The sequence below is a fragment of the Phymastichus coffea genome, unplaced genomic scaffold (assembly GCF_024137745.1).
Source record: "Phymastichus coffea isolate CEN01 unplaced genomic scaffold, Cenicafe_Pcof_1.1 PCOF00008, whole genome shotgun sequence".
Taxonomy (NCBI): Eukaryota; Metazoa; Arthropoda; class Insecta; order Hymenoptera; family Eulophidae; genus Phymastichus; species Phymastichus coffea.
Window position 1 is genome coordinate 6944335 of NW_026706819.1, and position 27959 is coordinate 6972293.

At 40.4% G+C, this 27959-nt stretch overlaps 1 protein-coding gene across 3 annotated transcripts; it reads right to left on the bottom strand.

Annotated features, from left to right (window-relative positions):
• Positions 1 to 27849, bottom strand: LOC131670257 (protein RRP5 homolog). 3 transcript variants are annotated; one of them, XM_058945728.1, is made up of 7 exons: positions 27706 to 27849; positions 4968 to 5024; positions 3658 to 4891; positions 2888 to 3055; positions 560 to 2788; positions 314 to 479; positions 1 to 245 (listed from the first exon to the last, which is right to left on the bottom strand). In XM_058945728.1, the coding sequence occupies exons 2-7, from the start codon at positions 5022 to 5024 to the stop codon at positions 71 to 73; spliced, it is 4029 nt and encodes a 1342-aa protein (XP_058801711.1). In that variant the 5' UTR covers positions 27706 to 27849; the 3' UTR covers positions 1 to 70. The 3 variants fall into 3 exon arrangements, with proteins under 3 accessions (XP_058801711.1, XP_058801704.1, XP_058801695.1); XM_058945721.1 differs by having other exon boundaries at positions 560 to 2527; positions 2612 to 3055; XM_058945712.1 differs by having other exon boundaries at positions 560 to 3055.
• Positions 27850 to 27959: the final 110 nt, after the last annotated feature.

The window sequence follows — 27959 nt, forward strand, 5'->3', positions numbered from 1 at the left end:
GTTAACACATAATTGTAAAATTTATTGAAGTAGAAGTACATTACAGTGAGTTATGCTTAGATAAATGGGTTCAACTGTGTGAAACTTTATTATATTGATCCTCTATATATTTTGCAGCAAGCTGTTGAACATGCAAAACACTGTTCTCACATCCATATTTTTTCTCAAAACTTACATATTTTTTAAAAAGTACTTTTATTTTTCTAATGGATATTATTTCATTGATAGCTCGCTCTAATATTTTTCTGTAAGAAAAATAGCTTTTAGATTTGTTTTTAAAACTGTTAGCTAAATATTTACTTTATATTTTTACCTTGCAAGTTCAATCTCACCAAACTTGACTAACGAATCTACATAAGAAGACCATATGTCAATTCTATTTTTATACTTTTCCAATAGTGATTCAAATAAAGTTTTGGAATGTTCTCTGTCACCAAATTTACTTTCTAAAGTAGCAAATTTGACTATTAAACCTATGTCTGCAAAATACCAAGTATTTTTACAAGTTATTATTAAAAAATTAAATTAGGAATTGTAAAAGAGAAATTGAAACACTTACGTTCATGTTTAGGTAGTGATTGCAGAGCCCTTTGCATTATAAGTCTTGATTTATCTTTTAATCCTATTTTCAACATAGCTTCACCACAATTAATCCAGATATCTGAATTTTGCTTGAATTTTGCAACCATCATATTAACAATTTTTTCTATTTCAGCATGATTGCCAGCATTGAGATATAAAGTTATCATGTGCAAACATATCCTTTCAGCATTGGTTGTTTTTAAAGCTTCTTGAAATACCATTTTTATTGATTCCAATGTACCAAATTTTAGTTCTAAATTCAACCAAGCTTTCCAAATGTTTAATTTTTCATTTTCTTCACGTAAACAAATTGTTTTCAAAGCACGTCTAGCTATTGATCTTGCCTTTTCTATTTCTGTTACTTGCAAATAGTATGTCATATACTGCACGTAAACTAATGAATTATTTGGATTTGATAAAACAAGTTTATCAAATTGATGAACTGTTTGAGAACTGTTACAACTTGCAAACTCATATTCATGAACTTCTCTTTTTTTTATTATTTCAATATCCTGCCTTCTAGTGGTGGTTAATTTTTTCTTTTCATTTTTATTTGGAGCTTCAATATCAGTATCACTTGTTCTGTCGATTGTTTGTTCACTTTTCAAATTATTCCAGTCAAATCCACATTCTGAAATAGATAAATTTGAGAAATCTAAAGTTTTATTTTCTTCTAATGAATCTCGCTGTTTTTGAATCTTCTTTTCTGTCTTTTTTTTATAATCTATGGAAATAATTTCATCTTTACTTTGTTCTCCTATATATTTTTTATTCCATTCTTCTTGTTTAACATGTATTTGTTGAACTTCACTTGCAATTTTTTTGTTTTTAACATTATCTTCTATATCAATTTTCTTTTTTTTTTTTAATATTGGACATCTTTCATGATCTACATTTTCTTGTGCTTTACGTTTTCTAGATTCGAGTGAAGGCTTGAAGGACATTTCTATCATGCAATTATGTACTTCAAAAACCGATTTCAATATGCATATTGGTAATAAGATGTCTGCATCATCCTTATTTAAAATCCCGTAACACCTAATCTTACAGCCAATTTGATAAGGTGACAAATCTGGAACAATATCATTTAAATGTCTTCTAACAGGTAAAGTTACTAAAGTGCCTTTACTATGACCTTTTAAAATAACTAGCACAAACCAATTTGTTACTAAAACTATTTCTCCTCTCAATATAACACCTATGGGTATCTTTGCTAATTTATTTTGCTTAATACTAATACTCTTCATAACAGTAGGAAGCAATGATAACTCTATGTATTCATGAGGATAATTTATCCACAGTACTGATCCTTCTACTTGTTCACCATTTTTATAAGTTTCTAAAAAATTATCTTTCCGAACAATACCTTTCATATTTCCTTCTAACTTTAAAACAAGTCCATCACTCATCACTCCTACTATCGTACCTTTGATTCTCTGACCAATGTTCATCTTACATATAGGTTTACTGGTGTAGAAAATATTTTTTGACAACTCCAATGTTTTGTTAAGATATGAACATAAGACATCAACAGCACCCATCGTTTGAACTTCAGGACTTAAATCTTTCCATATTTTGCTAAAATTAGTTGTTAGATTGATTGTTTGGGTTTCTCCAACTGCTTGTACGACTTTAGAAAATATCATTTGATTTTTATACATTGCTTCAATGTTTTCTACATTATTAATGTAAACGGCTTCATATTTATTTAAGTTTTTGATTGGCAACAGTACTTGTATGGATTCTTTATATATGTTAGTGACTGAACATAAAACATTATCTCCTGAAGAAAGGTCACTAATATTGTTGTAAGTTTTTTCAGGTGTAAAAGTTGTACTCACAATTAAATTTGGTTTCATTGAAAATACAATAACAGATAATTTATCACCAGCAACTGTTTTGGCAGCAAGTAACCTACCAACTTCTAAACAAGGGGACATATGACCTGCAGGAAGATAAGCCATAACATTACTATTATACTTTTCAATTCGAAGATGAACACCATCAACTGAAGAATCTGTTACAACACCTTTAACTACATCTCCAATTTCGATATTTATTTTGATATCATTGTTTGAAAGTGCCAATATTATTTTATTTTCAATAGTATTTACATTTTTAATAACAGTGGTGACAGTTTCTCCCAATACCAGGTTCCAATTTTTTAATGTATTTCTGGTATTCAAAAAACGTTTAGGTATCCAACCTTTTACATTATCAAAAAAACGAACAAGAACACCTTGATTACTGATTTTTATAATAGATCCATGATGAATTTCATTAACTTTAGCATCTTCAAACTTACATAAAATTGGCAACTTGCTATGTACTAATGATTTTTTGAGAGTAAATACAATGTTTTCTGATGAGTCTAAAACTCTTGCTTTAATATTATCTCCAATTTTCAGATCATTTCCTGATCCTGAATCAAAAATTTGATCTGGTGGTACTGTTCCAAGTATTTTTCCTGTAACTGATATTCATAGTTTACTTAATTGATTACAAGTGCAATAAATGAATATGACAATATATTTGTATAACAATATGTAATATTTATGAATTTTTGATCTGTTATTATTTGCAACTTTCTTGACAATGAAAAAAATAAAATTAAAAATACTTCTAAAATAATCAGGCTATTTTTAGAGAACTTTGTTGAAAGTTTTCAAAATTATTTATATTTCAGATTGTCAGATAAAGGACAAAATATTATATACTTATGCAGCTATTTCATAAAATTAAGCATAACTTAATTTATACAAAAATTATAATAAAAATTTCAGCCCTTTTAATCATTTTTGTATTAAATTTAAAAATGATATGTAGATAATAAAAATAAAAATTAAATCTTATTACATTATTTGCATTGTCTGAATTCAAAAAATGAGTATTAAAAATAGTCTTGATAGAACTATTATTATTTTTTTAATAAAAAAATATAAAATATTATCAAAATTATTTCTGTATTTCTATAAAACAGTTTTACCCGAAAGTCGCAGTAAAATTAAAGGTCTTTAAGTACTTCATCTTGATAAAATGATTTGTAATCTTAAGATAGAAATTTAATATCCTCACCAGAAGAAGAAACAGTTAGATATCCATTTTCTTTATCAATATGAGTGATAAATACATTTACTACGTTTCCAGTCCGTAAATCACTCAAATTAGTTTTCAATATTTTTTTTTCCATGGAACATATATATAGCTTTGCTATAGAATCGTAACCTATTACTTTACATTTGTGAACAGAATTGAAAGCAAACACTGATTGAAGTTTTTTGAAGTCAATCTCTGTTCGTTTTAAAGGGATATATCCGCGAATTCCTTTCTTTAATTGTACAATGATTCCTTTCGAATCACGTGTTAATGTCTGTGCTTCTATTACATCTCCAAGTAATACTAGTTTATTTTCTTTCTCTTGAGATAATAAAGAAAAATATGCTAATTTTATCATAGGAATAGTGTAAATTAATGTACCAATAAGCTTTTGTCCTTTTTCAAAATGTGATAAAGCTTGTTCTATATAAAATTGATTAACATAACCTATTTCATTTGTACCAAAGCATACTTGTAATCCATTCTTTAAAACTTTTTTAACTATTAAAGTTAATCGTGTTCCTGGAACAAAATTGTCAAATGGTAAACCATTTGATTCAATATGATTTGAATGTCTTAAAGATACCAGAGCATTAAATATTTGGTCGTCTTTTCTTATGTCTTTTATTGAACCTAACACTTGTTTTCCGATGTTAAGTTTTAGTTTATTATCTTCAACATCTCCGGCGGATAAAAAAGCTCTAACATTTTTCAAACCTGTTTCTAAAACGTATCCATGATCTTCAACGCTGCTTATAGTAAAAACCAGTTTTGAATGTTCTGTCAAAAAACTAAGATTTATTTTTTCATTAATCAACTGAGGCTCTACAGACAAAAATACTTTTCTAGTTTGGAAATTTATTCCTTTAACATAACAAATTATATAATCTCCTTGCTTATAAATATGCGACATAGTTTTAAAATCATCTGAAATCATGTTATTATCTGCAATATCTTTTAGCAAGTTAGTATAGCTTTTACATAAATCGGTTGCTTTAAGCTTTCCACTTATTTGTCCAGGTAGTGAAACAATAGCATAGTAATCTGTTATTTTGAATATACGTCCCAGTATGATCATTCCTTCACATAAAGTTGAATATTTTAAATTGTGGGCAACATTCAACAAAACAGTTTCATCTGTTTCTTTACTCTTATTTAAAAATTTTGTTTGCCAGTTTGTTTTTTTCTTTTGTAATTTATTTTTAGTAAATGACTAAAACAAAAGATAATGTACTTTTGATGATACAGTAAATATTTTGTTATTGAATGTTACTACAAATACAACTTACAGTATTAGATGATTTATCCAATTTCTTATCACCACGAGGGAAACTTTTTGAAATCATCTGTAATTTATCAATAATTTTTTTAAATACAGACAATATTATATATATATATATATATATATGCACATACACACACACACATATGTTATGTTTAATCAAGATTAGTATTTGTAATAAAAACTAGATGGCGTTAATTTTAAGTTAGGTGGTAGCGCTGATCTTCTAGAGAAAATGAGAGTAAGTTGAATTTTGAACGTAGAAAAAGAAGGTCGCAAGTCGACGTTAACATTATTAGGCAGTGTGCAGCAAAATTAAAGAATTGTAGTTTAGTTGTACTTTTAACTTATTATATTTATTAAATAAGCATTTAATTTATCTTAGTTTTATAAAAATTTGAATTATTATTTCAACCTTTAAAATTTTGTCTGTTAATTTAAAATATATATATTTTTTGTTTTCAAAAAGAAATAAAAATCAATGTTGTTAATATCATTATAAAAGAATTTCCCTATAAATAATACTCGCATAAATAATAGTTATATAAGATCCCTTGTACCACAATACAGCACATTTAATTAATATATATATATATGAATCTTAGAGTACTGCTTCTTTCTGAACTTGCTTGCAATTTCATTTGGATTAATACAAACTGAGAAATCAGTCTAAACCGATGTAACCATCTCAATTTGCAAAATACAGGATTCTTAATAGCTTTTTGAATAAATGGCTAATAATTTTTTTTAGTTTACATTACGGGGCAGATGTAAACAGAAAAACATACAAATAACTACAATGCCAGCTAAAATCCGACTAATTTCTACTTGATCTATCTATCGGATTTATTAATACACTTTTACGGACAGATTCTGTCATAATGCGTTTACTATTAAAAATAGTACATTACGCTATATGATAGCAAAGTAGGTCCGCCTGTCATATAAACAAGGGTTGCATTCCTACTAAGCTAAAAAAGTATTTCGCATTTCATACACTATAGTACATATTTTAGCCATGATAGTTGTAGTTTTACCCCTTAGACGATGGAAAATGCGATGATACCTATCAGGCGATATTGTCCGAGGACGCAAAAAACGAAACTCCTCAACTTTGGCATTTTTAAAGGTGGCTTCTTTCCATGCACTATTTTCAAGGTTTAAAATATCACTATTATTCATAACTGTTTCGTACAAAGCTACACTTAAAAGAATCAGTCATAGCTAAAATTAAAGAAGTTCTTGGTTAGTTTATAGAAATGTTCTAAAGAAGCTATTGTTATGAAAGTTATTTAATTTTAAAGTATTCATAATAGGCTTTGATTTTCTTTTTGCAAATGTCAATCAAATACGCACCAGAAGTACAGCTAATATATTACTTTATTGAAAAGATATAGCATCCTGCACAATTCTGAGTGGCAGAGTGATAAAAATTTTTTTTGAGGATCTCAGTTTGTTGGTTAGGATCTAAACTTTGAGATGAGTCGAGTAATTTTTTAAAGTTAACATATGAATCTTCAAAAAAGTTTAAAGCTAATTTTATTTATTTGCGAACGGCATTACACATACCATTTTCTTTCGAAATCAGTATGCATATACCTAGCCTAGTTTATGTCTTGTAGTAGTAAAGAACAAACTATTAACACAAAGCCTAAGTGTGCTTCATCAAGGATAAGACCACATTTATTTTTAGTTTGTATTTGTTTTTGGTTTGTAGGATATTATCGTAAGTTCTTTTCTGGGAATGTGCTACAGTTTTTTTCGGGCTTATGTTATTTTTTTTTGTATTTGTTTACAGTGCCTTTCTCGCGTTCGTCGGATTTTGATATTGTCAAAAATGATTGAAAAACAAGATCAACGAATTTGCATCAAATTTTGCTTTCAACTCGGAAAAACGAGTTCGGAAACTATTGAAATGATGCAAAAGGCCTTCGGAAGCGAGTGTATGAGCAAAACACGAATAAAAGAGTGGTATAAACGGTTCAAGGATGGTCGCACTTCTGTCGATAGTGATTCTCGTTCCGGCCGACCTTCGACGACAAAAACCGCAGATAATATTGAGCGGGTGCGATTTGCAATCGAACAAGATCGTCGTATGACTGTGCGAGAACTAGAAGACCTTGGGATACCAAAAACTATCATTTCAGAAATTTTAATCGAAAATTTAGGAATGAAATGCGTGTGTGCGAAATTTATCCCAAAATTGCTCACAGCAGAGCAGAAGAACATTCGCTTAGAAATCGCTCTGGACAATCTGGAAATGGTCAATAATGATGATAATGTGCTTAGAAAAGTTATTACAGGTGATGAATTATAGGTTTATGGTTATGATCCTGAAACAAAACAACAATCTTCACAGTGGAAGCATTCTGAATCGCCAAGACCAAAAAAAGCACGTCAAAGTCGGAGCAATGTTAAATCAATGTTGATTGTTTTTTTCGATTGTGAAGGTGTTATACATCACGAATATGCACCAACAGGTCAGACAATCAATAAAGAATACTACGTTCAAATTTTGAAACGTTTGCGTGATGCAGTAAGAAGAAAACGGCCGCACTTTTGGGAAAGTGGTGACTGGCTTCTTCATCACGATAATGCGCCAGCGCATTCATCCAATCTTGTGCAACAGTTTTTAAGCAAACACAATATCGCATTGCTTCAACAACTTCCATACAGTTCCGATATAGTCCCTTGTAACTTTTGACTGTTTCCAAAACTAAAAAAACCACTCAAAGGACATCGATTCGATGACGAAACAACGGTTGAAAACAATGCGACAAGTGTACTTAAGGCTATCCCTAAAAGTGAGTTCCAGGACTGTTTTGAAAAGTGGAAACATCGATGGAACCGTGTTATTCAATAAGTGGGGATTACTTTGAAGGATGCTACCCACCAGATGATAAAGAATAACGTTAGTACAAAAATATAAAGGTAGGCCCGATACTTTCCGGACAGACCTCGTATATAGTTTAGATTGGTAAAGAAAGGCATGTTGGATGGTTACCCTTATATGAAACTGGGATAGTAATAGGTTGGTAAATATTTTACTGTGTCATTTTCGATCATTTTTCTGTTGAATCTTCTTACATTGACTATCAATAAGTAGATATTGGCGATACTAATTCTAGGTTATTAATGATCTCCTGTTCTATGATATTTGTCGGAATTTGTTTAATTACCTATTTTTTGAAGATACATGAGCTCGGTATAAGGGCATTTGGGTTGTTCTTTTTGAAATATTCTAGTTTGAGAATTGAGTTGGCAACTTTGTGGTTATGTGTAATTATCGCGATTTTATTTCTACTTGATCGGATGAATTCATTGATTGAGTTATTAGTGTATAATGGGGTAATATGTCTAGTAATTTGAATTGGGGTTATGATTGTTTGGTTTAGTTCGTCTTTGTTTATTTACTTTTGTAGGTTGTATAATTATTTTATACGGGGGAGGTATGTTATATGGATATTTTTTTATTTTTGGCAATTCTATTCTTTGTGTCTGTGGGAATTGTGACTCTATTGGTTTAGAGCTTCTTGGGAGCTTCTTAGGGATATTGCGAATAATTTTTTTTTTCTTTTAGGGAGTTTTTCCGGCAATGATGTATTGACTTCGTTTAAATGTCTTTTATTCCTTTGTGACGGGCGAATCGATCATTAGATTCGATCGCCCTGTTCGCCTCTCTCTCTCTTCCGCGTGCCTTCCCCTGAGCCGCTGCCACATCGGTCTTGGTTGAGTAAAACCGAGTATCGACGCACGATGTGGCTTTGTTACAGGTCTGATTCCTGATCGGCGGAGATGCCTGGCGCTGGAGGGATAGGCATAGGCGAAGAGCAGAGGAGGAGAGAGAGAAATAGTGTCGCCGGCATGAGCCGCACATGTGTGCGTAGCCGGCGGCGCTCGGCCGTTGAGTACCTGTAGGGAGGGGGCGCGTAAGAAAGCGCGGAGGCCGCGAGATCGCGGGCAGTATAGTTCTGACCGGCAATTAATTGCCAGCTAGTAGAACTTCGTGACGAAAACGTGTGTTTTGTGCGGTTAAATACTGTTTTGGAGACCATCAGCAAGAGGGAAGATCAGCTACATCGAGAGTCCTGCCTTGCGAAGACTACATCGCTCGCCCAGAGGACGTGGACTTCCACAACAGCGCTCCCTCTCAAGGTCAGGTACCCTTTTTAGTTTATCGGTGCGCGCCTCGATTTCTCTCTCTCCGAGCATCATATAGGCCGGACGCGGACGAGTGGTTAGATGCGTAAATTCGCATCGCCCTCGCGGAATTCGCGGGACGAATTGTAAGGTGACGTTCTGTTTCCTGTGCGTTTACTCGCACGGAGCGAACTTAGCCCGGGCTCGGCCGACGCACACGTCAAGGCCGAATGTATAAAATTGTTATAATAAAGAGAAAAGTATTAGAATTGATGAGTTCATTCTGTTAAACCTGTCTCTCTCTAATTGATTAAATTGCGATTACCGATATTGCCGGACGACATAGCCCTCGTTAAATTTTCGCGACGAAGCGAATGTGCCTTCCGAGCCTTTCCCCCTTAAATAATTTGTGACGCAACGTTGTTCGGGCTTAAATCATTAACGTACGTGTTACATGGCATCCCTTGTGGGGAAATCGCGGAAATCGGGTTTGAGATGATCGCGAGAAAGAGAGACAGGACGCGAAATTCTAAAACAGAAAAGTAATTCGCGTAGACAAAAGAATTTGAAAAGGTCGGTTGACGCCGAGAGGGGAGGTGATCGAACGATCGGCCGAGCTGCGTTGAGCCGCGGCTCGAGCGGTGTTTGTTTACATTCCTCATCTCGGGTTCACAGAGAGCGCCGATCGAGAGAGAGATACGAGGCCGAAAATTGTAGCATAGTTGTGTTGCCGTTGCTATACTCAGGCACGGGCGAGTGAGTCATCGACCTAACGTGTCGAAGGCCACTACTCATCATACCCACGGTATACGGCCAGTAAAAGGACGGATAGACAAGTCCATTTAAGAAGCGGGTGTTGTTAGCGTAGTTAGATACGTATGCGAGATGGCCATTGGGTACTAATCTGTTTAGATCAGCGGATTAGAAAGGTGCGCCCTTGCCTGGGAGCCGCGACGAGAGTGAGAGTAGTTAGTATTTGTGTTTTGATTTTGAGTTTTATTTTGAAATTAAGGACGCAGAGCAGTGCGTATAATTCGCACTGCCTGAAAGTTGATTTTATATTGTTGATTGAATAACGGCCGAACGAAAGAAAGCGAATGCGTAGAAGTCGCATCCGCCGTTGATGAAATTGGCCGGACGATAATTAAGGGCAAGTTAGTGTTGGTCGCTGGTGTTTTTTTTTTAATTTCATTTTATTATTTGGACAGTTGCGCGACGCGGTCGTCGGTTGTGCCCACATCGCGAGCGTGATATTGGATCGAGCGTTCGGGCGGTGTGAGAAGCAGAGGGGCTTGTAAGGATGCCGCCAAGCGGGACGGCAGGCACGATTATGCGCGAAATATTAAAAGATAGGTCGGTACGGGCTCTTAAGCGGCGAATCAACGAAACGCCGCCCGCGGAGTTGCTGAGTCTTCTTAAGAGCTATGGCCTTAGCGTGACGGGTAGCTTTGGGGTACTTCAGGAGCGCATGCTGCGCTACATGATTTCGCGTGAAAGGCCGGAGCTTAATCCGCCCCTGAGTCCGGGTGACTTTGAGTCGGGCGTTGTGCCGGGCCCGCCGGAGGCTATTCTGCGGGAGGAGTCGCGCGAGGTCAACATGGACCTGCAGCCTGATAGAGGCGAGGTGAGCCGCGGACGTCTGGAGGGCCAGATCGAGCCTGCGTTAATTCGCAGGCGAGAAAGCTTGGCATCCTCAGACGAGCGGCCGCCGCCGGTAGCAGCGCAGAGAAGCGGGCCAGAGCATAGGAGCGAGGACGGGCAGGATAACGCCCGGGTTGCATCACATGAGGGGGCGACGGCGCTCGCCGATGCCAGGAGAGAGTTGGCGTCTCGCGGAGAAGTGGCGTTCCAGGATGCCGCGGGAGGGCCGAACGTTTTTGGACAGGCGTGGAACATCGTCGCAAGCCTGCCTGGCTTGGTTATGCGGAGGGAAGTACGTGCAGCATTATCGGAAAGCGCGAATAACTTATATCGCGTAGAAGAGGCCGCGTTGGAGATGCAGGCGGGTAGGCGGGATGCGCCGCGCGCCGAGGACGTAACGACGACTCGGACACCACATAGACGGGCGCGAGAGGAGCGACGATCTCGCTCGGCGTCGCGCCGGCGGAGGGAAAGTAGCTCGCGGGAGCCGGTTTCGGAAGACGAATTTTTCTCCGAAGTGGAAAGCGACGCCACCGAGGAGAGAGTATTGGGGTCGTTCGACCGGAGAACGAGTACCCCGGCACTGCCACGCGAGGTTGGAGAGGCCATGAAGAATTGGGAGGATTTAGTTAGGAAACTGTTGAAGGACGGCGCGCGAGAAAATTACGCTGTGAAAACCGAGGGAACGTCGCCGCGGGCCAAGCCACGGTTTGCCAACCCAGGGGAATTTAGGGAGAGGTATAGGCCGAGGTGCCCATCGGCAAGCGAATGGGAAGATAGTTGGAGCGAGTCCCCGAGTTCGGACGAGGACGGGCCGGATGGGGCGGGGTTGGTCAGTCGCAGACCGAAGCGCCGGAGTACTTGCAGGCGCTCAGGTCTGCGTCAGCCCCGACGTTATAAACCGGTGGACGCGGTGAAGGCCTTTCGTTCTTGGTCGCTGAAGTTTTCGGGTGACGGGGGAGCGGATGTGGACGGTTTCGTAAGTGATATTAGGAAATGCCAGGATTTTTACAGGTTAAGAAATGAGGAAGTACTCCGGGCGGTAGGCATAATATTAACAGGGAAGGCGGCGCTCTGGTACCGTAACAATGAAAATACTTGGCGAACCCTCGGGGAGTTTCTTACCGATTTAAAGGAGGAATTCGGAAGGCATTATAAGCGGGAGGATTTATATCAGGAGTTACGATTAAGGACGCAGGCAGAGGGAGAGACGCTGGGTGACTACCTAACCGCCTTCCAATGTATCGTTCGCCGTTTTGATGGGCCTCCTTCGGAGAGAAGGCAGGTGGCGATTTGCAAAGAAGGTTTGCATCCCACCTTCGCGAGGTACTTGTACGGGAAGTCGTTTGCTACGCTCAAGGAACTGAAGAGGGTAGGCTGCGAATTCGAGCGTCAGCGGGCAAGGGAAAAGAGGTGGCGGCCACCTCCGGCGGCCGACAGCATGCTGGTTCAGGACGCGGCGTATCGGAGCTCGGCGGGACCAGCGAGAAAGGTGGCAAGGACCGCGGTGTTAGAGGCGGAAAAGGGCACCGAGGTGACACCAGAGGACGGATCGGGCACGCGACGTTCTAAGAGGCGGTCAAAGGGAAAGAGTGGCGACGCGTCCAAGAGCGAGGTACTCACGGCTGCCGCGCAGCCCGGCGGGGGCGGGGGGCCGACCTCGGGTTCCGGAACCGGCGGGGGAATCAGTGCGAATAATTCCGCAGCCTCGGCCGTTCCGGCGGATCCAGGTGCGGCGCGGACACAGACCCCGGTTCCGCCAAGTTTAGTTCCCCAGCAGAGGGGCGCGCAGCGAGGCGGTGATGGCGCTGGCGCGAGTTCGCGCGCGTTCGGAGGTAATTGTTTTACGTGTGGAGGTAAGGGACATAGGAGTTCGCAGTGTCCGAATCGCGTTAATCGCGACGGAGGTAGGCCGCCCCCCACTTGTTATCGGTGTAGGCAGGCCGGACATTTTGCTAATGCGTGTCCGGGGGCCGTGGTTAGTTGCCAGGTTTGCGGGACCGCGGGAGCGGTCTTCCAGAACTGCCCCACATGCGCGGCTGGTCTGGCGCAACAGGGAAACTCGCAGGCGGGGGCCGAAACTCGCTCGTCGACCCCTGCTTGAGTCTGCTCGGGCGAGCGCGGTTGGCGCTTGAGCTGCACCGGAACAGGGTGGCTCGCGCAACGAGAACCGGTAACGGGGAAATCAATGGGGGCGAGAAGGTCGGGCCTGGGGAGGCTGCGTTGTTATTCGCGGCCGAGGCGCCGGACCAGAATAAGAGTGCCGCAATTGAGGGAACGGCGCGCGGAGTTGGAGGCGCATATCCGAAAATGGCTAAGAGTAGCTCAGAGAAATTTTGGGATAGTCTGTCGCGCCGTTTAAAGCGGTTGAACGTGTCGGATCTCGAAGATGTCCAGTTCGGGAAAGCGATAGGAAGCGAAAGAAAGGAAGATTGCACCGTCGGGAAAGGGAAGTTAGGAGTAGTGAGAGAGCGATCCGATCGAGCGCAGGATGAGCGCGTGGCTGAAGAGTCACCACGACGCTCCCCGCTGCTCTCGGACGCGCGCAAAATGAGTGAGCGATCCGATCGAGCGCAGGTTGAGCCCGTGGCTGAGGAGTCACCACGACGCTCCCCGCTGCTCTCGGATGCGCTAAAGTGGAGTGAGCGATCCGAGCGAGCGCAGGTTGAGCGCGTGGCCGACGAGCCGCCGCGACGCTCCCTGGAGCCCTCGGGTGCGCCTCAGGTAGGAGAGGGGTCCGATGGAGCGCGAGGGGGGCGCGGAGAAGCGGAACCACCGCGAGCCTCGCCAAGGCTCTCGGACACCGGTGAGCGGTACAGTAGAGTGATGCGACAGGGATCGGTGGGCGAGGATCCGGCGAGCCGTGCGAGGGTGGCGGAGACGCCTTCCGTAGTAACGGAGGGAAGAGCCGAGCCAGGCTCGGATGATCGGTTAGCGAGCCCGCGCGAGGATGATGACGTGGCCCAGGTGGCCGTAGTAGAGAACAGATTTTTTCTAGCTATCAAAATAAATGGGAAAAATTATCTCGCGTTGTTGGATTCAGGTGCGCAGGTTACGGTGGTGGGCCCAGGATTGGCAAATAGGTTTAGGTCACGGTTGGGGCCGCCAACGATATTTGTAAGAGGAGTGTCGGGTGAGGAACCGGACCCGTTGGGCGATCTGAAATTGTACCTCGAGATAGGGGGAAAGAGCGGGACGCTGATCGCGTGTGCCGTGGCGCAGTGCGCGCACGACCTAATCTTGGGCGCGGATTTTTGGAATGCGTGGATGCAGGATATCAGCATCGAGAGACGGGAATGGCGACCGAGGGGCTCGCGAGAATGGATTCCTTTCGTGAATAATGAGGACGGGACGGCGCACGTATTCGCTGAGTGTGCGGGACTCGTGAGTTACGTGAGCGCGCAACGTGAGCGAGTGTTGGCGTTGGTGCACCGCATCGTACCGGAACCCGGAATTGCTCCGGCTGTGACGAATTTGATTAGGCACGTAATAGATGTGGGGGATGCGAGACCGGTCAAAACGCCTATACGCCGGATGTCGCCGCCGATCTTAAAGTTTACCCAGGAGGAGACGACAAGAATGTGGCATGCAGGGGTAATCCGGCCGTCGGATAGTCAGTGGAGTAGCGCGCCGGTCGTGGTGAAAAAGGCAGACGGGACGTATCGATTTTGTCTGGACTTCCGTCCGGTAAACAAAGTGACAAAGATCGATGCGTACCCGATGCCCAGTCTCGACTCGATTCTGGATCGATTGCGTGGCGCCGTATTTTTGTCAAAGGTTGATCTTAGGTCGGCGTTTTGGCAGATCCCTTTGGACGAAAACAGTAAACAATTTACGGCATTTGCGGTTCCCGGGTTGGGGCTGTGGGAGTTCGAAAGAATGCCCTTCGGCCTGGTAAACGCGCCCGCGACGTTCATGCGCTTCATGGACGCTCTATTCGGACCGGAGTTCGCGCATAACGTTTTCTGGTATATGGATGACTTATTGGTGGTGAGCGCGAATTTCGAGGACCACATGCAGTGGTTAGAAAGAGTACTGCGGCGTTTAGTTGAGGTAGGGTTGGAGATCAACCTCGAAAAGTCGGACTTCTTTTGTACGCAGGTGACCTATCTTGGCTATAGGTTAGACGGCGAGGGCCTGCGCCCGGACCCGGATCGGGTTCAGCCGATTATGGACTACCCGGCGCCTCGTTCGATAGAGCAGCTTCGTAGATTCCTGGGTATGGTGGGTTGGTACGCGCGATTTATCGAAAACGAGAGCGATATAAAGGTACCGCTCACGAAGTTATTGAGGAAAGATCAGTCGTGGGTTTGGGGCGAGGAGCAACAGGAAGCCTTTGAGCGACTGAAAAGGGCGCTCACTGAGGCTCCTGTGCTGGCGAGGCCGGACTTCGAGCGGACGTTTTATCTGCATTGCGATGGTTCGTCATACGCGGTGGGAGCGTGTTTAGTGCAGATTTTTGAGGATGGGGAACACCCGATTTGCTATGCGAGTCGTATGTTAAACGCGCATGAGAAACGATATACGGTGAGTGAGATTGAATTTTTGGCGGTTCGATTCGCAGTTCAGAAGTTTAGGCCGTATATCGAGGGATTTCACTTCGTAGTAGTGACGGATCATAGCGCGTTGACGAGGCTTTTAAGCAAGCGAGATTTGACCGGCCGACTCGAGCGGTGGGTGCTGGATTTTCAACAGCTCGATTGCGAGATAGTGCATAGGAAGGGTGCCTTGCATCATGTCCCGGATGCACTCTCGCGCGAGTTTGAGGACGAGGCAGAGGTCGGCGAATTTACGGCAATCAAGGACTCTTGGTACCAGCGAAGGCGCCAAGAAGTCCAGGAGCGGCCGGAGAAATATAAAAATTGGAAGGTAGAGGACGGCCTGTTGTATCGCTACATGACAGACTATCTGCTTGATCCAGTTACCAATCGTGAGGAGTGCTGGCGAATGGTTGTTCCGCTCGAGTATCGGGAGAGGGTTTTGCAGGACGCCCATTGTGCGCCTTCGGCCGGACATTTTGGACAGGACAAGACGTGCGATCGGGTCATAAGGGAATATTATTGGCCAGGGGTGCGATATGACGTACGGACGTTCGTAAATCAGTGTCAGGTTTGCCAAAAATATAAAGTCGAGCAGAAAGTACCGAAAGGGTTAATGGGAAGGCGGATGATAGAGCGCCCGTGGGTGGTGGTTGCGACGGACGTGATAGAGTTGCCGCGAAGCAAAAATCGATTTCGGTACATGGTAGTATTCCAGGATCTCTTTACTAAATGGGTCGAGCTCAAACCGTTGAGCTCCGCGGACGGAAAGTCGCTCTCGCACGCGTTTGAGGAAATGATCCTGTTCCGATGGGAAACACCCGAGTATTTGGTTAGTGACAACGCGAAAGCTTATCAGAGCAAGGCGTTTCAGGATACGCTCCGAGAATACGGCGTTGAGCATGTGTTCTGTCCCCCGTACCATCAGCAGGGTGACCCAGTAGAGAGAGTTAACCGGACGCTGAAGACGATGATAGCAATGTTCGTGGACAACGATCATCGGACTTGGGACCGCTACCTGCACGAATTCAGGCACGCGATTAACACCGCGACTCAGTCTTCTACGAGGGTTACGCCGGCGTTCCTGAACTTCGGTCGGAATCCTCGGCCGGTGAAAAGTTTAAGGAGGGAAATGGAGCGGCGTTCTCCCGTGATCAGGATCAAACCCGAAATTTGGCAGGACCGATTAGAAAGACTTAATGCTTTGCGAGACTTGGTGGGACGTCATATCGAGAAGGCGCAGGAGAGACAGAAGAGAGAGTATGACAAGAGGCGAAGGGACGTAGTCTTTAGCGTAGGCGATTTAGTTTGGCGGAGGAACTACTCGTTGTCGTGTGCCGCGACGGGCAGGAACGCGAAACTGGACCCCGAATACACCGGACCGTATAAAATAGTGAAGAAAGTCTCGAACCTAATATACGAGTTGGAGACTGACAATAACTATCGGATCCCGATGGTCCACGTGAAGGACTTGAAGCGTTACGTTCCGCCGCGCGGTGTGGGCAACGGACGGCGACCGACCGCCGTCGGGTAACGAAGTAGACGGGTTGGATCGTGTTTTCGTTTTTTTTTTTTTTTTTTTTTTTTCTTCTTTTAATTGTTTTTTTTTACTGATTTTGACCGAAGAAAGACCAAATGACTAATACGCCTTAAATTTATAGATGGAAGATGAGATTACGACGTTGGCCGCTCTGACAGCCGAAATAGGCGTCAGGAGCGAGCCTTCCCCAGGACGAGACCGGACGGTGGACCCAGAACCCGAGAAAACGGAGGCAAGCGTGGCCGAGCCCTCGTCATCTTTGGCTCGGCCCGAGCAGTCGCTTGCCGGCTCCACGGAGGGTAATGGAGAAGAAGAGCTCCCGGATCCGTGCGGCCTGGAAGGTACGACCGAAGAGGCGGCTCCCGGGACTCTTGAAACCCGGGGTACGCGAGTGCTGAGGCGAGCCGTGGCTATGGTCGCGGAGCTTTCGGCCTATCGCGTCCTGAGCGTCGGCCCGGGGTTTCCTGAAGAGAAACCGGGCGCCGAGGGAGGAGAAGCGGCTGGCCTGATAGTGGACAGCAACGCCGCAGAAATGGAGCTGGAGGAGCTCTTGCTAAGGAGTCCTCCGGCGCAGCCGCAGGAGCTAAGGGGCGAGACGCCTGTGCGTGAATTCGCACGTCCGTCGAACCCTGAGGGCTCTGCGGACCTGCCCGGCCTACCATCATCAGCGGCAGCGGACCGACCCCAGGAGTTGGGCTTTACCAACGGGAGGCTGCAGTTAGAGGGGGAGCCGGTTCCGGGAATTGCGGCGGGCTCGGCGGCGACGACGGCGGTGGTGCGGCCGGAGAGGCACATCCACGAGCCAATGGAGTGGGTGCCTATGCACCAGCAGCAACTGGACCCAAGATACAGTTTCCGCCGACAGGGACCGCCGTCGAGCATCCCGCCTGCCGGGTACCTAGAGGACGAGCGGAGGAGGACCGCGGAGGAGCAGCGGGGCGGCGGCAAGAAGAAGAAGAAGAAGAACAAGGGCCCGGATTTCTCGGCGAGCAACTGGGTCTCGCCCCTGACCGAGGCCAGAGCGGAGGAACCGGAGCAGCCGTCCAGGAGCCACCGCCGCACCGAGGACGCTGGGCCGGGAAATGAGTGCGTAAATTCGCACCGTTTCCATGGCGAGGCGTCCGCGGAGGCAATAGCATTGGGGAGGCGTCCGCGGAGGCTAGAGATAGGACGAGCCCGTGGGCTGCACTGCCCCCGTCGCTCCAGGGAGCCGCGTGTTTCGCCTCCGCGTTCCGGTGAGACGCCGATGGCGGGTGGCCCTGATGACCGTGATGGGGGAGTCTCCGCGAGGCCTGCCCTGAAGCCTCGCGACTCGGCCGGTCAGGTGTCGGAGGCCGAGCCGCCGCGTCTGGTGCTCCGGGCTGGGCGGTGGATCCGGGAGACGGACGGGGCCCGGCCGGTTTTGGGCTTCTTTCCCCATCACCGCCAACTGGAGTGGGAGATTCCTGACGGGAGGCCGCCTCCGCCGGAGACCCCGCGCTTGTCGACTGTGGTCCGACCCGAGCCGCGACGAGGTGAAGAGGACGGGCCGATTGCCTCAAGTGAGGGCTCGCGGCCCCCGTTGCAGGACGCCATTCCCGCCGAGACTCCAGTAGTAGGAGCCAGGGAGGAGGGCGTCATGATGGGCCGATTGACGGGCACCTTTCTGGCCGGCCTGAACTCGGTGCCGTTCGACCGGGAGTTGGACGTGCGGCCGTTTATCTGTTTTAATTGCCGGACTGGAGAACATCGCCGCTCGAGATGCCCGGAGCCGCCGAACCCGCGGGAATGCTGCAGGAATTGTGGGCGCCTGGACGCGACGGTTGCTCATTGCGTGCGATGCGCGGCCGCTTACGCGAAATATTTGCGGACTCGAGCGGGGGCCGACGCTGTAGCCAGGACGCCGGAGGAGCAACAGCACAAGGAGGTGGACGGACCTCAACCACCGAGTGAAAGGAGTGGGGGGGCTCGTAGCGAGGAGGCCGGGGAGGAAATAGCAGCCGAGCCGCGTAAGAAGAAGCAGCGGCGTGGTGGCCGTCTCCGAAGAGAAAGAATGGAGAGGAGACGAGCTCTCGAAGCTGAGCGGGCCGGTCCAGACGAGGCAGTTTTAAGGCTGCGAGAGGACGCGCGGCTGGAACACCAGGCTGCAAGTTCTCTTCAGCGAGACGCCGAGGTTGCCTTGCGGCGCCCTCCGCCAGGATCCGGCGACGACGCAGAGAGGGCTGATCCTGCCCCTGGTCCCTCTGGGGAGCCTCTTCAGCCCCGAGCGGAGATGGTGGGGTCGACGCCTGAAGAGCCATGGACGGACGAACAGGCCCAGGAGTTAGGTAGATTGGCTGGGGCGGTTAATCCTAGCCACCCCACCACGGCCGAATACATCAGGATGGTGCGGCTGCGACGCTTCGCGTTGCAAGCCAGCACACCTGATGCCCGGAGTGCCGATTAAGGCAAATGGGTGAGTAGTGGTGAAGGTTATTTAATTGGAATGAATGTTGAGTATGATTGTTGGCGTGTGCGAGTGTTGCCCTTATATTATTTCCGTTTTTGTCCCTCTGAGTTTCCGAGGCCGGTGGCGGCGGTGCTAGGGAGGTCGAGGTGGTCGTCCACCGATGATCGGGGGTATCGTTGGACTTGGGAGGGGGTGTGACGGGCGAATCGATCATTAGATTCGATCGCCCTGTTCGCCTCTCTCTCTCTTCCGCGTGCCTTCCCCTGAGCCGCTGCCACATCGGTCTTGGTTGAGTAAAACCGAGTATCGACGCACGATGTGGCTTTGTTACAGGTCTGATTCCTGATCGGCGGAGATGCCTGGCGCTGGAGGGATAGGCATAGGCGAAGAGCAGAGGAGGAGAGAGAGAAATAGTGTCGCCGGCATGAGCCGCACATGTGTGCGTAGCCGGCGGCGCTCGGCCGTTGAGTACCTGTAGGGAGGGGGCGCGTAAGAAAGCGCGGAGGCCGCGAGATCGCGGGCAGTATAGTTCTGACCGGCAATTAATTGCCAGCTAGTAGAACTTCGTGACGAAAACGTGTGTTTTGTGCGGTTAAATACTGTTTTGGAGACCATCAGCAAGAGGGAAGATCAGCTACATCGAGAGTCCTGCCTTGCGAAGACTACATCGCTCGCCCAGAGGACGTGGACTTCCACAACAGCGCTCCCTCTCAAGGTCAGGTACCCTTTTTAGTTTATCGGTGCGCGCCTCGATTTCTCTCTCTCCGAGCATCATATAGGCCGGACGCGGACGAGTGGTTAGATGCGTAAATTCGCATCGCCCTCGCGGAATTCGCGGGACGAATTGTAAGGTGACGTTCTGTTTCCTGTGCGTTTACTCGCACGGAGCGAACTTAGCCCGGGCTCGGCCGACGCACACGTCAAGGCCGAATGTATAAAATTGTTATAATAAAGAGAAAAGTATTAGAATTGATGAGTTCATTCTGTTAAACCTGTCTCTCTCTAATTGATTAAATTGCGATTACCGATATTGCCGGACGACATAGCCCTCGTTAAATTTTCGCGACGAAGCGAATGTGCCTTCCGAGCCTTTCCCCCTTAAATAATTTGTGACGCAACGTTGTTCGGGCTTAAATCATTAACGTACGTGTTACACCTTGTTTGGTTTGATAGAGTTGACATTTCAACATCTGATGGATAGTTGTAGTTTGAGTGATTCTTTTCGTTGTTAATACGTATTCATCTCGATATCGGGGGGCTGGGAGGCCAGAGCTGGCCGCCTCACGAGATGAGTGATTGAGGTTGAGTCCTTATCCAAAAATATAGATAAAGGGAAATTTAAATAATAGAAAGAGAAGGAGATAATGAGAAATAAATAAGGTGTTGAAGGATAGTTAAAGAGTAGTTAATGGAAAAATCTTACCAATAAAAACCCAATTTAATTAGTCAATTGAAACAGTAAAATGTAAGAAGAATCGCATGTGTGTCTGAGCAAATCATAATCAATTTCCCAATCGCGCTCATATATGTGTGCGTGCGTGCATGTGTGTGTGTGCTTCAATAATAAAATAATTATTGAAACTAGTTATTATTAATATATTTCAATAATATCCATGTCAAAAATGATAAGGACTTTTATTAACAATAAAAATAATTTGTCGACCTTTCCCTTTTTTATATATTTACATTTTTTATATTTAGCTTTTCCTTAGCTAATTCACCATGTTTTATATTAATATCGTTAATTAGTGAAAGTCAACTTACAAATATTTTGCACCTATCGGGATTAAAACCTACGACCCTGAGATTGCCAGCCAAGCGTTGAGCCATGAGCACTATTTCATGTCAGAATTAGAATTTTAAGGTAGTTATCCCCCTACTACACTAGTCATCGCGTTCGACTCGCATTTGACTGTTGTAGTTGCTAGAGATTTGACAACGCTGCACAGTGCTTTGTATTTACTAGTCGACCAAACCGTTCGGTTCTTCAAAAAAGACAGAGAAAATGCAATCGTATCGTTTTTAAGTGAGCAGGAAAATAAAAAGCTCATGATACGAAAGATAAAAAAATTATTAGTTTAATTGTTGATCATTTAAAAAATGATGCTGAAAAGTAGATATCTGTGATTTTTCGAAATCAAAATGCAGCTTTATCAAGCTCTGTACTTGTTATTATATATATAATTATAATGATGTTAACTGCATGTAATAAATAACAGACTGGATAGTATATATTTGTACTTGAATAAACAATTTTGCAAACCGTACTTCATTCTATAGAAATAACTTGCACTCTCCATGATGAAATGCGACGTTGTCAAATCGTTAACTCGTGTTGTATTTCTAATGTCAAAATGGTCTTTGGACAACTATAACTTTTTTAGGGAACGGTCGATCCTTTTTATACAAAAGTATGTTATTTGTTACTATATCAACTTGTTTTCCTTGTTCTGCAACGGTTTCTTGAATGGGGTTCGTAAAGTATGAGCCATTTTCGCGTACGTTTCCACAGCTTTGCCTATTACTCCCATGTATAAGAGCAACTAAAGAAGTAAGCTTTGAGTACGTATATCTCCGAATCAAAACGGTGAATAAATTTCAGATTTGGAACATGCATTCACTACAACTTCAATTAATTTTTCTCGAAGTATCGAAACATTCTCGAATTAAATGTATTTAGGGGATGACTACCTTAAATATTTTTTGAGAAAATGCGAATGTTACTAAATGATTTTTTATGAATTTTAATCTTTCTTGAGAAAAGGAATATATAATCGTATTTCTTTGAATGTTTGTTTATTTATTTCAAGTAATCTTAAATAAATTATACCTAATCGTATTTTATAAATTTTATAAATATGATTGAAGCACAAGAATATAATGAACAATTAATAATGTAAAGTATTTTATGATTATGTAATTTTTTTTTAATTTAACGTCTTAAACAAACTAGATATTTTTGTAAAGATAGTTATAAATGAACTTATCTTGTGCCTAATTCATATATATTAAATAAAAACTTATTTTCAGTAATTATAGATTCTAATACATGTGTAGAATTTGATATTCTTTTCTCTCATTTATGTTAATATTGATCACACAGGCCGACTAAACTCAAAATGAAAAAACCTAGAACGCGATAACATATTTCTGTAGGTTTTCAAAGCGCTGAATCCAAATCTGGTTTCAGAATTGATCCACCACCTAAGGTTTTCGAAATATCCTGACCTAAAAATGCGAAAATAACAATATTTTGCTATATTCGACGTTATATAAATCCGCGATACAATTTTTCTTCAAAAATAAGTAGAATCGTGACAATGCAGCGCTCTTGTCCATTAAAAACCATTTTTTGGATCTTTTTCTTCTATCGAGATATTGATTGAGGTTAAGTACTTTAGCAGTTTCACAGTAACATTAAAACAAATTAATCGTCAAATAAATAACTTCCGACTTCTGTAACCTGTGGCCATATTAATCCTCGACCCGTGTAACCTGTGTTTTTAATGTTATTGCGAAACTGGTAAAATACTTAATATCAATCCATGATGTCGTAATGAAAATAAAAGATATCTCTAACCCAAAAAGTGATACTTAAAAATGATTTTACTAGTTTTTTGAAAAAAAAAATTTATTTACAGCGGTACATAATCTTAAAAATAGTAAATAATCGTAATTTTTGTACTTTTAGGTTTAAATATGGACAATTCTCACAAACTTTGGATTATATTATAAAAAAATTTTTTTTATATTTTGAGCACGTGTCTGAAATTTTTAATATACGTTCCTTCAATTGTTAGAATAGAAAATCCAACGGGGTGCAACATTTTAAAGTAACGAACTAAACGTTATTAACGTTTCTTACAGGTTTTTTAAATTTTTTCGTGATTTTTAACTTATTTTTGAAGAATAAGTTAGTAAATCATGAAAGATAATAAATAAAAAATCAGTGAAGTCAAATTACAATAAAATATTTATTGCACGTGAAGGTTATGCGACGAAATCCACCAAAATATACATTTTGTAAACACCGAAAATCGAAAATGTTTTTTTTTAATCTAGTACTTTCAAACAAACTTTTTCTTATTTTATATATTACACAAGGATCAACAAAATCGAGACAAAGTCGAAAAATGAGCTGCGACCTTATTTTCTATTTAACAATAATTAAACAATAAAACCAAAATTCTAATCAAATAAGTACAAATAGTTAATTTTAAAAATAAATAAATATTTAAGTATTTTTTAAATAAAAAATTTGTCTATAACTGTGCACCGATTTTTTAGTGGATTTCGTCATATGCTGTTGCAGGTTCTTAGAGCTCAAAGTATTCGATCGATGTTAATGTACATTCAAAAGACCATACAATGAATTTGACGTCACTTCGAGTTCACTTACATTGAATGCTGCAATTAACACTTACTGCATTCCAAAGTATGTTCGGAAAGTTATTAATGCAAGACTTTATCGATTTATTCGTTCAAAATGTATTTAAATAGGAATGGCAAGCGTAATAAATTTAAACATATTTCCCTGAATTTTCCATATTTTTTTTCGCTCTGTAACTTTTTAAATAACGATGTAAAAATGGGGCGAGTGAATTTTAGTTTAATAACGTTGTAAATAATGGAACACAAATGTATTTAGTCAAAAATTTTTAAAAATAGATGATGTGCTAATAAAAAATATGCATTTTTGCTATCGTATACGTTTTTCCTTCTTAAGTATACATTTCGTGTTTATTTCATAATTATGAGTACACGATTCCACCGTTTATAAATTTGTTTACGCTCCAATTGCGATGCAGCATAATAGCAATAAACATTAAAAATGCTAAAAAGTAGTCATGCCACTTTTGTACTTCATAACTTTTCCCCTATTAAGAGCTTACATTTCTAATATGTCATATTCGGTTACGCTTACCAAATGCTTAAAATTCATTACTTATTTAAACATTGTCGAAAGACACGCCAAATTCTACAGAAAAGAAAATTTGTTGAAGTTTTCAAGGTCGGTTTCTGCCAATTTTTCTATTTTGTTTATGTATCGTATGTATTTTTGTCTTCAAAATATATACTAGAATACTTTTATTTGTGTTTACATGTTGTAAACAATGTATTTAATTTAGTTCTTGGATGAGAAACGAGTAAAAGGTATTGTGCACAGAAAATATAGCGTCACACAAAATTCCGAACTAATTGAAAATTACTTATATTTTAAGAACCTCAAGTTGGATCAATTCTTAAACCACATTCGGATTCAGCGCATCGAATACCTTCAGACTATCGCATTTTTGAATTTATTTTGGATGTCGGCTTGTGTTACTTTTGAAAAAGATTGAATATTTGATAATTATATTAGAAATACTTGAAAATGATTAGAAATCGTTCAAATTCATTCAATACTTCAAAACCTATTAATTGACACTTCGTTTAGAATATAACGTTCAATTCAATTTCAAACATAGTATAATTAGATATGAAAATACTCTTTTCCATACTATTAGTAAAACTAATTTTTTTTTTTAATTTTCAACTGCTTCATTCTAATATTAAAATATTGCAATCTTTAGGACGAATATCGATGTATCATATATATTAGATTAATATTTTTGATCTTGTAGAAAAAAAGCATTATATATAAGGCGATAGGTTGAAAACACGAGGTGAAAAATTATATTTATCTTAATATCGCGCGTGTGTGTGTGTGTGTGTGTATAAGTATCCATTGTGATTTCTAAAATATCATTAATTCGTTACGATCGAATATTTCATAAAATCTCTATTCATTAAATGATAAAACAAGAGCTGTTGAATTAAATACTATTGGAAAATTATTCTTGAAACAATCATTAGAAATCATATAATACGATTACAGCATCGATTAGCTATAGTTCTCATTCACCATATACTGGTCAATACTATTGAGAAATTTTTTAAAAAATCTTTTTAAAATATATACAATACAATTTAATAAAATACTCTTGAATTGATTTTTATGATAAGTATTGTTCAAACTAATTCTTTGTGATTGAAATTAATGGACATTTTTAGCAATTATTATACAAACTTCAAAAAAAAAAAATTCTGAAGTTGTACATTTTCAAAATCTTTTCGTTCTATTTAAGTTTTTTCTATATGCCTAAAACTATCTAGGTCATGGCCTTGATAGCTAAAAAAAAGAAACAAGTTGCATTTATTAAGGTGATGTATTAACGGCATTATATTGTAATGTAACATATCTCTGAATATTACATTATTCTCTTTCAGTTTTGAACTTTTAGTACATATTTCAGTCATTCGCCATTCAGATTTACTTAACAAATGGTAAGGTAAACTATTTATATTAAGTTCCAAACTGAATGAGAATAACGTAATATTCAAGCCATGTCGATAAGCGTTGATAATATGTATATTATGTGGATCTATCTTAAATAAAATGACGGTCAAAACTATAATGAAGTTATTTTTCCACTTGATGATTTTATATAACGAAAACTTTTGTGGAAACTTCAAAATAACAAAAATGGCATAGATTTAACAATAAAACCTGCTCATTTTTTTAGAACCATTTAATACAAAACTTGATTCCTGGAAAAATTACAGAGTCGAAATATTGATAATCATCTTTAAATAAGTCTAAAAAAATTAGAAATATTTCATGACAAATTATAAAATGCTTTTATTCTTACGATATTATTTTCAATAAAATCTATAATTATCAAGGAAAAAGATTTGTTAAATTAAAAGAATGAACATTAAAAATGTTGTTTATTAACTATAGGTTCTACTGAAAATTTATCAAGAATGAAAATATTTTAGGAATTGTCAGAGAATACTTCTAAATTTTTTCAAGCTGTTTTTAAAAATTTTCATTCCATGATTTTTTGGAAAAAACAAAAATTGTATCAAATGATTCTAATAAAATTTAACTGTTCTATAGATAATTTAAAAATATTTATGTTTTTTAAACATTTACGTAATTTATTTTGTTTAATAAACAAATTTTCGAATAAAAAAAACTAATTTATTTTTTATTTCACTATCAAGATTACAATCAAGATCTAGAAATCCAAACTATATTTATCTAAAAACAAAGTATACACTTATTGTGTACAACAAAAAAGTATTGAGACCATTTTAACGAAATGTATAATTAGTAGCATATGTAATACCATTTCATTTTTTATTTTACTGATCACATCAAGACTATAATATATTTATTAAAAGTCAATATTACACAATCTTATAATTCGTATAATGTAATATTATATATCACATTATAAGAATAGTAAATTTGGTATCATATAATATCACTAAACTTGTTTTACTGTCATTTAGATGTATAAATAAAATTTCATAATTTTGTCTGTATTAGTATTACGAATTACTTTAATTTGTTATTGACATTTTGGTTCTTCTTGAAAAACATTTGACATAAAATTAAAACGTAAGAAGGAAATAAATAAGTTAATTTCCCTAATTAGTATAACCAAATGATTAAAATTTCATTGAATAAATTATTTTCATTTATTTAGTTCTAGATTCATATAAGAAGATAATGACATCTGGTTGAAAAAAAATCTTTCTTACGTGGATCCATCTTAGTAATAATCTTTATTCATAAAATTTGGTTAACATCTAGGAGATACCTAAAACCTCTCTCATCAAGATGCATGTGGAATAAAGTCTTAGTAATTTACAAAGTAACCAATTACAATTCTCATAATAAATTTTCATTTATGTTTCCACAATGTCTATATCATGCTATCAAAAAATAACTGTAATTTATATTCTAAATTCAAGTTATTTGACCATGCTATCATTTTATAATCTTATATATACATTGTTGAAAAAACATAAATAAATATTTCTTGTTATGATTGTCATTGTGTAATAACTGAGCCTTTATTCTACATCCATCCTGAGGAGAGGAATTCTGGATCTCTTGAACAACCTAATTTTATAAACATATATAAATGTATAGATGGACCTATATATAAACATCGATTTATTTTAACCAGATTCCACTGCCTTTCTAAATGTACAAACATTTAATAGTATGCTGAGAGAATCATATTCTCTTAGTTTTAACTTATTCAAGCTACTTAATTGTTTTGATACAGAAAATATTTGAAAACTTACTTATTTTTTAATAATTTATTATTAATTTTCTAAAAAATCATATTTATCAAATAAGCTATAACTGAACCATTAAAATTATATAAAACTAATTTGTCAAAACATCTCGTATTTATGTTGCAAGATCATGACTACTCAAAGCGAGATCAGGAAGTCAAATAATAGCAGTTTGAAAAGGGGATGAAATTATTTTTTACTATACTACCATTATCTATTTATTATTCGAAAATTATAATTTTTGTTTTCTTCCTAACCTCGCTCTACAGTAAGCTACTTTCATTCGCATATGCAAGTAAATTTTCTTTTAAGTACTTACATTGACAAGAAAAATTATCAACTGAAATTTATCAATATGTAGTTGACAAATTTAACTTCAGCCAGTATTCTTTTTAGATAATATTTTCAATTAATAAAAATTTATATTACATTGAACAATATATTTACAAATCCAAATAATTGCTGATCTAGTAATTCAGGGTTGGGCGATTCTGTCAAAAAGCTTCCTGCAGTTGACTTCAGACCTTGCAATTTTCGCATCGAGACGACCCTGGCAGAAAAATAATTGATTTT

Bases quoted from the DNA above. Each gene is read 5' to 3' on its own strand.
- LOC131670257 (XM_058945712.1), bottom strand. From the start codon at position 5,024: ATGATTTCAAAAAGTTTCCCTCGTGGTGATAAGAAATTGGATAAATCA. The intron at 3,056-3,657 runs GTGAGGATATTA...TATGAATATCAG, and splicing joins TCTAACTGTTTCTTCTTCTG to TTACAGGAAAAATACTTGGA. The intron at 246-313 runs GTAAAAATATAA...TTTTTCTTACAG, and splicing joins GGTGAGATTGAACTTGCAAG to AAAAATATTAGAGCGAGCTA.